Below are 12,811 nucleotides of genomic sequence, written 5' to 3' on the forward strand. Positions count from 1 at the left end.
CTGGAAAGAAGCTGTCACTGACGAGGGTTTCGGAAATATAGTACACATTCGACCCACTGGCACAGTCAATATCACGATATGTCAACATGAACACGATAACGTCATGACAGTAACACCGCACCTGATCTATAGCGAACGCTTGTGTATGTTGATACACCACGGGCCGAAGGCCATGCCATTCCGACTATGCGAGCATAGTTTGACTGCGCGTCGTCGTAGATACCTGGCTAAATTGAGTGATTGCGGCGCTCGTTGAGTAATATTCAGTTGTGAGAATCTCGTACTAAGGTGCTTAATTCTTGCGTGCAGAGAGGCGGGCCGGCGGGCGAGAAAGAACCTCCTGTGAGCTGCAGAGGATTGTCGTGAGAGTCGGAGATGGCACGTGCTCAGGCAGCAGGCTACAGAACCGTAATGGGCGCCTAGCACCTGTTAGTGGTTCGCCACGGTTCCTCCTCCGTCAATTCCTCAAGCACCTTGAGTCCGGACCCATCCTCCATCGCTCGCAATTCAACATCATTGAACAATGGCACTTCCAGTATGAAGTCCGTTTTGAGTGCACACGTATGGCCGAATGAAATCGATGGGTTGCGGAATGTTACTATGCCAGTGTACTAGGTGCGATGCTTCGACGCCGGCCTCTGCACTATCGTTCCGCGGCTCCAGCTGCAGCTCCCTGACTCAGCGTCACTCGGCTCACAAGACATATAAGACTGGTATATGCAGACCGCGTCAACGGGCTTATTGACGCCATTCTCGGTTGAGTGGGGAACAAGTGGGGAAGTAGGATTTAGAGCTAGGGTACGTCGTCTTGCTGTCGAGCACGCTTTTTCTCTTCACTGTCGCAAACCCAGCCCGACAATATACGACCATCAGAGCTTGGTGCACATCGGCATCTGTTCAGGTGAGAAATTGCAGGAGTCGACAGTGGGGTATGGTCCGTAGGGCCTTGGTTGGCGGGGCGGTACTGACCATATTTCATTGAATAGCCCTTCTGTTAGGCCCCGTGTAGTCCTGTGCGCTCCCGGCGATACATTCCAGGGACCAACACACCGTCGACGTCTCTTGTCAACTTGAAGCTCGAAACGTTGACGCGTGACGTCCCGCGACCAACGATGGAATTTCGAGGCTACCTCGGTGTACGTAGACCTCAGTCTTGCATGACATGATGTCTCCCTACTCTTCACATTCTGATAACGAGTTGCGTCATCAGGCTGGGTCTTCTACATGCCCTCTTTGTGAACGCTTTCTATTCTGCGGCTGGACATGCCCTTATTAGATTCAGACGATCTAGTAGGTATCCAGAAACGCGCGAATGCAGTGCCAAAGGCGGTTCACCGTCAAAGTCAGGTTTATGTTTATGTTCATATGCATAGCACTGGTACACTTGAAGTGCTTGTTCGTCAACAATGATGCACACGTCCGAGTCGCGAGCTGACACCGGATAGATAGCGACAATTTCCAATCCTTGTCTCCGCCGCTGACATATAATAAGGCCCTATCAATGTTGCTGACCCTGTTATCCATTCGAAATGATTTCTACAACCGAAGTGAACACATTTTTGCGATCAGTGTAGGTCGTGTTCGCTGCTCACTCCATCTATCTCATTGCTGACTCCTGTATAACTCGACGTATCTTAGACATCCGACAATCTCTGCGCCGTCGCTGCATTCAGTGAGTTTGATCCCGCTACCCCGCAGACACTTGAACCCACTGACCAGCACGTAATAGCTGTCTACTTATTTGATCGATGTATAGGATTAGAACAGGAAATCGACGTTGTTTGGAGCCGTCGGTTTTCTGTTGCCTCCGCACTCTATACCCTTTTACAAGTCGCGACCGTTCTTCAGTTCAGCTTCAGATGTGTCGAGGATTTTCTTAGCCTTGATTGCAACGTATGCACTGTCTCGTCCGCCCCGCTTAGAGTTTAGCTAACATGCGCACATCGGGACGTGTTAGATGTATTATACATTCCGTGACACTTACACACTACCAAGACGAACTAACGTCAACTTGTACAGAGCATATCACATCAATATCGTCGTGATGGTCACTGAAATCCTGTACATCATTACGGTCACAAGTAAGCATACTGTTCCGCAATATCAGAACCAGTAATAACACTGACACGCCAGCCATCTCTGCTGGCCGAGTCTATGCGCTCAATTCTCAAGATAGGCTGGCTCCTGTCGTAGTTCTCATCTTGTCGCTTCTAGGAGCCGCGTACGACACAGTGAGTACTCGCGCGTGTGAAGATCATGAGGTTTGATCCGAGGATATGTACCACACAGTTCGAAGCTATCACAGCAGAAGCAATTGAAGCTCCTGCTCCTCTCGGGTGTGTCATCGTGACCACCTCGCCGCTATATCGACCGTTTGTATCCCACACCCTCTGTTTTGCATTGATGCTGAAGATATTCCGTAGCTGTTTGCACCTTTCATCCAGCTGCATTCTGTTGCGTCTGCTGACAATTGATTCATAGTATTCGTCGCGTCAATGGCTGCCATCACAGCTTCGGACGCCATCGTCCTTCTCGCGACCTGGCGCGAGACATATTATGTAGTACGACTTGCTCGCCGTGAACGAGTCAGCGCACCGCTGACTGTACTCTTGTGGCGAGATGGTCAGTCTGAGTCTCCATGCGTGAACTGTTCTTGAGCTGAGCTGGTGGAACGTACTTGACAGGAACGATATATTTCGGGTAAATTTGGTAATCAATAGTGCGGTAACGCGTTAACTGTTTCGCGCCAGGCTGCTTTTCATCATCAACAGCCTCAGTATTGTGTGCTACGTGACCGGCGTAAGTACTCTATATAAGCGACGACTGTCAAGGGAGAAGCTGACAGTGTAAATAGGTCACCCTGGAGTCTGTTACTTCGCAACTGCGTTCGTCAAGTCATACTCGAGGCTGGTCTTGTCTAACGCTGACGTGGGCTCGTCTATACAGCTTCTCAACTATCGTCTTGTCGCGTTTCTTCATCAATCTACGGGAGGTAAATCTCACCAACGCTATGACCGACACGTCTGCTAGCCAGGACACGAAGATACAGTCACAAACAGATGCGCGCTTCTCCCGAGGAATCACCGCTCTCGGAGGCTCGCTCTTGTTTGCGGAGGACAATGTGGACGGCGTGGACGACTACGGAAACCGTGGCGACAGCTTTATGGAAGAACATGAAGACCTTGAATGTGCAACGAAGTCAGCTGTCCGAGGCGTGTCCCTTCTGACACTCGGGAGTCGGGAAACGTAGATGGTCTAGCCTCATGCAATGCCTCACACACCGGCGTTGAATCTGATAACGAGATTTGTCAATTCGAAAGTCACCTTATTTATATGTGTTAATATGCTGCTCAGATCGCACACGGTGATGCGCCACAGTTACTTGCGGCCGTGAAATGAAAATGACACTCAACACTGGGCCTGAGGCCTGACATGACATGGACACATGGGCTATCGTCCAGCGGCATCTGCATGACACGTTGGGCATGTGCAAGCTCGCTGTGGCCCGGCGCTTCCTCGCGTCATCGCGATGACATCTACTTTCCTTCGGTTTTTGGCTCGTGTTTCTGCCCCACTGAACACGTCTCTGGACAAATGTTCATACAATATCATCTTGCGCATAATATTTGATTCACTGGGGCGTTCACGTTGAGAAGGAAGGCAGCGACGCGAACCGCCTGTACTAATATGTACAGGCCAACCCGAAGCGGACCCACTGCGGGCATTTCGAACCCCGCCGTGGCGGTTGTGGCGTGACCTCCACGAACCCAACTTGAACGCTCCAATCGTGTAGCGCGACGCGCACCACCTCAGGGACTCCGTGCCATAAGGATCAGACCCAGGAATCGCTACGCGTGGTCGACTTGTGTAACTGCATCTTTGGGCAGCGAGATATCCAGAATGGCGATCGAACGAGTACCAAACCCTTCAGGTCGGTCGGCTCCCCATACGTGATGCATCTGCGCTATTGATATTGACAGCGAAGCTCTCTGATTCAGACCAGCTGATTGAGGATTCGGTCGCACTCTTCAGTTCGGTCTTCCAGACCAGTTCGTATTGCAGCTGTACTCGGTCCTCGGCCTCAACACCCATCCTCACGCACCACAGATACGGCTACCATTAGCCTCGTCGGTGGGGATGTGAGTCTCCTCGGCGCCATGGTACGATCAATGATCAAAGCAGCACTCGTTGCGGGCGGGGAGTACTACCCCGCACTCGACGAGAACGACTCGGATGAACTCACCGGATACGCGCTGTGGTTGCCGCCCGGTCGAGACCTGTTTGACACGTAGGAGAACGAGAATCCACACTTTCGTACGTGTGTGGCTAATACCAATGCGGCTGATGTCTCTTGCAGTCCGGAGCAACGTGACTTGGGCTTCAACGACTTCATGGCGAGTCTACCGGAAGCGGGGAAGCGTATTACGAGGACGTCGTACGTGCTCGCTCGCAAAGATGTGACACTCTCGCTAACTCCCTATTAGTACTCGAAGGAGTCCTCTACATTTGTGGACGAGTGCATGGGAGGGCCAAAGGTCAGACCGGTTATCGTGAGACCGGACGAGACGTCGACGCGACGCATGCTGTAGGGAAAGATAGACGCATGGTGGCTCCTCATCATGGTCGTTCGCCCAGAGAAGCAAAAGCAAGGCATCGGGCGCCGACTCATCGAAACGGTGAAGAAGAAGGTACGATATAGTCACAGTGTGCCTCACCTTTCCGCACAGTAACTGATTCCTGAAACCAGGCGACGGAGAAAGGGCAGACGCTTGCGTGCAGCACGACGCGGGACAACAATGTGAGTACGCCCGAGAGTCCACTGAGTGCGGTCTCACTACTGTTGCAGGTGCGGGTTTACACGTCATACGGTTTTGAGCAGAAGGGCGTGAAGAGATGCCTTCGCCGTGGGGCGAATGGCCACTGTACGTCTTTGCACTGGACACCCATTACGAGTAAGCCAGAGCTTGCAGACTATCTTATGCCACGGAGCGCCAACTGCCCAAAGCATGTACATGCACTGAGCATATGCTATGATGCGGCATTCCAACATGGTCCTAGTCTTGATGGTACTCTTCCTGCAAACTTCAGTTGATGCGACACACGCGAACTCACACGGATTCACAGCTGAGTCTAACGCGATAGTCGCACGATAACGTACGCAAGTCATCTCCGCGGGGGCTGACAAGGATGGATCCCAACAATCCTTTGACGTGGGCCACAACGGACGCAGTTTGCGATGCGCAACATGTACAGTCTCCTTTCGCGATGAGGCAGATCATCGACTGTGTGGCGCGATCGCCTGCGTGACGTGATGGGCAGTTCAAACCTGCCGATGTATGGCTACGAGGCAGACAACCTCAAGTGATATCGTCGCATCGCATCGAGGGACACTGCTGTCAAGGGAACGACTGGAAGTGGTGAGCAGACCTGGTGACTATTCCCATTCATCGACGTGAGTTTCGAATTCCACCTCTAAAGCGGGCCGTCTAGTGTTTTTTTTTTTTTGCAATCGACGTGTCTCCGCTGAACAAAACAGGTCCGTTGTGCCGAAATCCGTGATTGTCTATCGGTCACTGCTTATTCAATCAGTATATGACAGTTTTGCCATTCTCTCATTTCTCTTGAACGGTCATGGACTCCTGTGGGCTCGCTGCCAGCACATGCATTCCGGTCGGGGCACATGTGACACTCGCGAATTCACATCCCGGTTGCGACGTGAACTGTACCAACGGGCTATATCCCGTCCAATCTCCTCCGAAGGGGCCTCATAGTGTATGGCGATCCCTACATCATGATCTTTGCTCTCAGGATCATGAGTACAGCCCTGCCCTCATCGGGTCATTCGACCGTTGATCATGATTGTGTCTGTCAAACATTGCTCTAACCCTGAGATGTCCCCATTCGCCTCTAGGCAGGCGATATACAAAAGGCCCCCTCAGACGACTGGCTCGAGCTACGTCCGGGTAGTATGAGTGGTTCAAGTACACAAGCATTTCTGCAGTCGCTGTGCGTCATTCTCATGATGTGTCCCTCTTGCGGTTTATTGATCTTCGTTTTGATCCATTCGCAGGGCCGAGAACAACAACTGTGTTGTTGCTGCCTTCAGTGCGTTACATTCCCTGCGTGTAGATGCCTGGGCGTGACGACTGACACGCGGTAGCCGTTTATTTGTTCGATCGGTGCATAACGTTCGATCAGGAGGTCAAGTACATATGGAGTCGCGGGTATTCGTTTGTCTCTGCACTCTATATCCTCCTACAATTGGCCACCATCGTGCAATTTAGCCTCCAATGTTTCCAAGATCTCGTCAGCCTAGATTGCGATGTAGGTCCTAACGGCTTTACCCCGTTTTGACTTCGATGGCTCACATGTCCCGACGTTGCGTCACGCACTAGAGGTATCTGTCTCCATCGACACACTGGCAAGAATTATTGACTCATGACTGTCAGGGCGTATCCCGTGTTCATTGGCATGGTTGCTATTGGGGTTCTGTATAACATGATAACCGCACGTACGCCCTGTGTTCCACGAATTCAAGACCAGTACGCTGATATCATCATCAGTCATATCTGCATTGCGAGTATACGCTCTCTATCCTCAGAACAGGCTGTGCCTATACAGTTTTCGGCTGGGGCTTGTACAGCCGATCTACTTGACCGTGGTAGTTGTCCACTGAGCGTTGTAGCAGTGCTCGAGTTGACGTGTGTATGACAGTATGAGGGTGTCACGCAAGGCCATTTCCGCCCCTTCCAGTCGGCTGTGTCGTAGCCACATTCTCGTCCTGACCACAGCGTTCGTGATCCATTTCTGCCTGTTACGTGTGGAGATCGCTAGCATATTTTACTTCTTCACCAGATGTTCGCACTGTTTAGCTCCGTTACCGCTACTCACGCCTAACAAGACTAGTAGTTGTCGCTGCATCAGTGGCTACTACCGCGGTCGCCGACGGAATTGTCCTCGTTGCGACCTGGCTTAAGACCTACAAAACAATTCGATTCGCTCGCCAGCAGAATATCAATGCCCCGTTGAGCGTACTTCTGTTGCGAGATGGTGAGTCAGCTCCGCTCAATCTATGCCGCACGCTGTAACAGGGCCCGATACAGGAACAATTCACTTCGGGTAACGCGGTATTCTGTCGTGCCATGATGCATCTTGTATGCTGACAATACGATATCCACCAGGCTGCTCATCGTCCTCGCTAGCCTCAGCTTTGTGTTCTACATCACGGAGGCAGTCAGAGTTACGTTTCATTTATTGACGTAAATTGAACACGATGGGAACAGGTCTTCACGGCTTCAACTACTTCTCAGTCTCGTTCGTAATCTCGACTTCATCGCTGAGCATACTCCGTGTTCCTGCTCATCGATTGATCTGTTCAGCTTCTCTAGCATCATCCTTACGCGTTCTTCCTCGGCCTACGAGAAGTGGGCCAATCCAGCACGGCCCCTTCGAGCCGGGGCACACAGACGCAGTCGCGCTCGAACTTCGCTTCACGCAAGGAGCGGCGCGCTCGGTGGCTCTCTATCATTCGCGGGGGACAGTGATGACGACGACGGAGACGACGAGACGATATCTCGGTCGACGAACAAGAGGACGTCGAAGATGGCTAGGAGAACACGAGAGCACGAGGAGTCCCGGGACAGTGCGCGTGCGCGCGCGAGTCGGACGCTACGCCGTAGACGATGACTGTGGGATGTACCGCTGAACGCGCTGAAGGAAGGTGCCGGCACTTTCCTACTAGTATGTTTTCAATTCGATTCGAACTTCCCAGTTGCCACCAACTGAACGTACCATCTGATTCTTGTCAGCGCGTTGCGTAATGCAGTACGGTCTCTCACTATCATCATCACGATCGCTTCAAGTCAAACCATCTTGATATTCATGTAACTCTACAACAGTCTCAGGCTACAACTCGCGCGATCGTGTGTGGACGGCGGCCAGTCACCATAAGCCTTTTGTTGCTTGCTCCATAGACGGACGCTCGCGCGCGTGTAAGCACGATACGCTTGGGCCGTAGTAGACCTTGTTCTCGGCAGGAAGTAACAGTATCAGTGCCTCGACTGCTCTGCGTCGCACCAGTCCCATACCCTGCACTCAAGCACGTCAGTCTCAGTATCTGGCGCCTATGTCGCACTACAAGCAAGCTCTTGCGGCGGGCTCAACAAATGTAGAGCACGCGCCCGTACGCATCCGAGAGATTACCTATAGATGGTCCCATGTGCTGAGGAGGTGTAGGTGCGTGGAATCCGGCCATATCGTATGACATTCGAACTGCTCAGTCTTGTACATCGTTGTCAATTGTACCGCCCGGCCGCAGCTTCAAAGTCGTTTGCTCGAACAACGTCAATTCACCGCGATGTGCTGTACGCGCGGCGACACGCACGCAGGGCCCGTGCTCCCGTGGACGTCGCCGTGAGTAAAGCTGCATGGAGTAATGCACCGGATTTGTATCGAGATGGCAGCGGGTCTCGCCGCAGCGAACGCAGTCGTCCGCTTTCAAAGTGCCGCAATCCACATGCACGTCCGTGAACCACTCGGGGTTCGGAACGAGGCGCAGAGCTCGGTCCGTCTATGGAGGAAGGCCGACGGTCAGGGCGACTCCGAGTCCAAAAGGCGTAGCTCTGACCCTTGTAGCTTGTGCGACATCGGTCGTTCTTCTGCGGTTACTCGGCCTGGCGGCCTACTGTACCATCGTCGCGCACGACATCATCACGGTCTGCGAGTGGACCTCGTGCACCTCCTGGCGTGGCGTGAGGCTGGACGAATAACGTCTTCAGTTACTGGACATGCCTGAGGACGCGACGATCTATGTGTGAATGTGGGCATAGCCGAGGTTACACAACCCTTCAGGCCTCAGGACGTGTCTGGTAGACATCGTAATGGCAATCAAAGCGGAGCCCGTGGGGTGATTGCGATCCAAGAGATCATGAGCAGCTACAGTACTCGAGAAGCGGATGGGGATTCGCATATTTATTGTCGCATTGTCGATGATATCCACGTCGCAACGATCGCGCATGCTATACACTAGTGCGAAGCACGGGTATCAGCAGTGGCAACATGTATGACAGATTGACGGTACATACTAGCGACTACGGTGTTCCACGGCGGCATCTCAGCTCACCGCCGCACACTCGTGCTGTTCATCTCAGAATCCCCTTCCCTCAGCCAAGCCGCATACTCCGCATGGTTCGCCTCCGCCGCGTCGTACACGGCGCCCCAGTCCCTGCATACGTACGTGCCATAGAGGTCGATAGGACGTACGTGCTCCGGCGCGAGGAACGGCTCGAGCTGGAGGTCGCCCCGACAAGTGACCGCCTGGCGCAGGTAGTTCAGGCAATGCCTCGCGAGATCCGTGTGCGCCTCGTCCGCGCGGGGCGCGACCATCTCGGCGCGGGCGACGTCGAGGCAGCGGAGGGCGTGGAACATGCCGACGGTGTACGGCTGGCGGTGCGCCCCGAGGCGGACTGTGTGCGGAGTAGGAACGACGGCGCGCCATTCGGCGGTGCCGTCGGGGGAGGAGAGGTTGAACCGTTGAGAGGCGTCGGAGGGGAGGAAGACGGAGGGGACGGGGATGGGCCACTCGGAGGGGTAGTCGGAGCCCACGAAGCCTGGGTTCCGGGTGTCGACTCTGATGAGTCTGAGTAGAACAGTGGATGATTGATGGACGTACTGAAGGCATGATCAGGCACTGGGTAGAGAGTGCGCAGCCATATGGACGTGGCTAGTTTAATGGAGAGGCTGAAGGCGACGAGGAAGAGGCTGAGGGCGGGGAGGGATGCGTGGATGCGGGCGATGAGGGAGGCGAGCATGGCGGGAGCTTGACGGGGGCGGTGGCATGCTCAAAGGGCGTGACGCCCACAAGGACCCGCATGACCTGCATGTATATGACTCTGAGGGTCTGGACATTGGGCGACGAGCAGAGCGCTGTCGGCGCTGGACAGCGCGACGAGGGCGCGTCGGAATGGCCGGGCGGGTCTGGCGGCGTCTGCGATCAGATCAGCGGAGTAAGCCTGTTGATCGTAGATGTGATCGCGGAGACTGCTAGCCAATGGGAGGAGGCCGGAGAAGGGCATTCGCGACTGAGATGGCGATTTGGCTCCGCGCATGTGGCTGCATTACTGGATGCAGAAGACGCCGGTGCTCGTGTCTGTCTCCTCCTCGACGTGCACGTCTCCTGGCAGGGGTCTCGCGCCAAGTCGCCATGTATCATCTTCGATGAGGCTCGGCCGTAATCTCTTGCCATACTCGCGCTTGTCTTATCTGCCAACTCCCATCTCCGCCGGGTGTCGCTGCGCGCATAGCTAAAGGGCGCGCCCCTCTGCGCTCTCGAGCCACCCCGCGCCCTCTTCCCCGACAGCCGCTGCCGCGCCCATGTCCTCCCCGACGGCCGTCTTCGAGCATGCCTACTACATCGGCGGCCAGTTCGCCACCATCCTCTACGGCGTCCAGCTCGTCCTCTTCTTCGCCACCCTCCGCGCCTTCCGCCGCAACTCGGACGCACGCCATCGCAAGTCCGACCGCTTCTTCGCCGTCTACAGCACCGTCATGACGCTTCTCGTCACTGTCGACGTCGCCACAAATGCGGTCTGGGGAGAGCAGATGTGGATCACCAGTCGCGCCCAGCCCGGCGGTGTCGAGGGCTTCATCGCGACCGAGACCAGCGTGTGGTACGAGACGCTGTCGTCGACCTCCGTGGTCGCCCTGATCTTCATGAGTGATGCTTTGCTGGTGAGTAGCCTGCGCTAGATTGTTGAACAGTGCCTCCTTCATCCGTAGAATTGCGATTCGATCAATGATTTTTGTTGTGATCCTCGCGCGGATGCGCGCATTTACTCAGTGCTCTTCTGCGAAGCGTTCATTCGTACGGGGCCCGTGCGCGTATGGTACCTGATATTGAACGCTGCATGCGTTGAGCCTCGTATCTCCTGCCTCACAAGTTTGAACTCACTAACCCCGCCCACAGATCTACCGCGCCTTCGTTCTCTTCGCCTCCAACTACTTCATCATCGTCCTCCCCGTGCTCATCTACCTCGCCGCCTTCGCCCTCGCCATCATCGAGCTCGTCATCGCCGGCACCCCCAACGGCAACTTCTTCGGCACGCGCGCGGCCTCGTTCGGTGTACCCTACTATGCGCTAACTAGTACGTCTTCTCGCTCCATTCCTGTGATCCTTCTACCTCTCCTGTCCTTCCTAGTCTCTTCGTCTACCTTCTCCCCCTGTCTTCTCTATACTACCCTCCGCCCATCCCTTCCTCTTCTCTCCCCAAACCCCCCACTGACCCGCCCCCCTCGCAGTCTCCCTCAACACCCTCCTCACGCTCCTCATCGTCGCGCGCCTGCTCACGCTCGCGCGCGCCGCCCGCGCGTCCATGGGCGCCCCCGCCGCGCGCCTCTACACCGGCGTCGCCGCGCTCATGGCCGAGTCCGCCGCGCCCTACGCCGCGCTCGGCATCATGTTCCTCGTCCCGTACGCGCGCGGGAGCGACACGAGCATCGCGTTCGGGCAGGTGTGGGCGAAGGTCACGGTGCGTCGGTCAGGCTTGTTGGGTGGACTGCGCTGATGTGCTGGTATCCTCGTGTCTTGTCGTCTTGCCACTCGACCGCTCTTGTCTGTGTCGTGTCGTCTCGTTCGTCTCGTATATCGACCGCCGACCGCCGCGCCAGTGCATCGCCCCGACGCTGATCATCTACCGCGTCCTCACGCGGCGCGCGTGGGACGCCGGCACCGTCTCCGCGCTGACGGGCGAGCGCAAGCACGCTGGCGCGGGCGTGGAGTCGACCGCGATGGAGTTCGTGAGCGGCGCGCTGGAGACGGGCGTCAGCAGCACGGCGAAGGGGAGTAAGAGCCAGGTGAGCTGTCGCGCCTCTTCTTCTTCCTTGGGGTGTCGTGCTTTGCTCGGTGCTGCCGCGTCTTTGCGACGGCGATATCGCTTGTCTGGATGAGTCCTGTTGTTATTTGACTTGGGCTGATGCGTGTATGCGTGTCTAGATCGGCGTGATAAGCAAGATGAGCGAGAAGGACGTGGAGACGGGGTATGGGAGCAGTCGCGAGGAGCTGACCCCGGTGTAACTAGGAGGGCTCAGCAGGTGCTTGTATGAGTATGTGCGGGTGCACCTTGGAGTGTATTTTCATGGGTTTCGCATCTTGTTGATTTTCGACATGTTTTGCCTATGCATTCGGGCGAAAGCCCCTTGCGACTCCTAGTCCCACTGTACGGGCAAGCCCCAGACCAGTAAAATGAGGATCACAGCTTGCTTGCGTCACGATCGAAGACGACATCGACCACCCAGTGCCACCGCTCGCGGAGTGCGACATCATCGCGGTATGTACGTTCCTGCCCCGCTCTGCAGTACTGGGGTCGCAGCCATTGTAGGCACGCCCTCAGTACAGACTCTCCCAAGACTATCCTCCGAATCGCTGGTACGAGTACCGATGGCGGTACATGCGCAAGATCAGCGGCCGTCAATTGGGTGGGGGGTAAGCTTGAGCTGGTGTAAATGACTGGGTGCGCGGATCGAGCAACTTAACTGATAGAGAGGTTATATATCAGACGAGACACATCGACGTCAACAATGGACGTGGCATGGCTTCGCGCCGCCGCATATCGCGCTCCCGCGTGTTGCTCAAGAAGCCCCAGCTAACTCAACAGCGATGAAGACGCCGGGTTCTGATCATACAAATCCGTATTGTGGACCACCTCAGCCTTCTTGCCTACCCGCATTCTCCACACAACAAACCGTCATTGTGCGAGGATTCCGTCGAGATAAATAGGCACCAATAAATTACATACAAATATAGCAGTCGCCAAAG

The 12,811-nt window shown here is 55.1% G+C and overlaps 3 protein-coding genes across 3 annotated transcripts; 2 read left to right on the forward strand and 1 right to left on the reverse strand.

Moving 5' to 3' along the window:
- Positions 1-3,900: 3,900 nt before the first annotated feature.
- Positions 3,901-5,153, forward strand: B0H18DRAFT_1115831 (uncharacterized protein; the record flags this gene model as incomplete). The annotated part of the gene is made up of 9 exons (XM_048033318.1): positions 3,901-3,931; positions 3,981-4,049; positions 4,108-4,288; positions 4,358-4,457; positions 4,485-4,535; positions 4,590-4,688; positions 4,748-4,798; positions 4,847-4,922; positions 5,125-5,153. The coding sequence occupies 9 exons, from the start codon at positions 3,901-3,903 to the stop codon at positions 5,151-5,153; spliced, it is 687 nt and encodes a 228-aa protein (XP_047897438.1).
- Positions 5,154-9,117: 3,964 nt separating this feature from the next.
- On the reverse strand, positions 9,118-9,809 carry B0H18DRAFT_1115832 (uncharacterized protein; the record flags this gene model as incomplete). The annotated part of the gene is made up of 2 exons (XM_048033319.1): positions 9,118-9,608; positions 9,671-9,809. The coding sequence occupies 2 exons, from the start codon at positions 9,807-9,809 to the stop codon at positions 9,118-9,120; spliced, it is 630 nt and encodes a 209-aa protein (XP_047897439.1).
- Positions 9,810-10,144: 335 nt separating this feature from the next.
- B0H18DRAFT_986537 (uncharacterized protein) lies at positions 10,145-12,264 on the forward strand. Its single transcript, XM_048044789.1, has 5 exons — positions 10,145-10,728; positions 10,964-11,141; positions 11,296-11,525; positions 11,665-11,850; positions 11,990-12,264. Exons 1-5 carry the CDS (start codon positions 10,372-10,374, stop codon positions 12,068-12,070), a joined length of 1,032 nt encoding a protein of 343 aa, XP_047897440.1. The 5' UTR covers positions 10,145-10,371; the 3' UTR covers positions 12,071-12,264.
- Positions 12,265-12,811: the final 547 nt, after the last annotated feature.

This window comes from Fomitopsis serialis, assembly GCF_022376445.1.
Source record: "Fomitopsis serialis strain Sig1Antser10 chromosome Unknown B0H18scaffold_10, whole genome shotgun sequence".
NCBI classification, from domain to species: Eukaryota; Fungi; Basidiomycota; class Agaricomycetes; order Polyporales; family Fomitopsidaceae; genus Fomitopsis; species Fomitopsis serialis.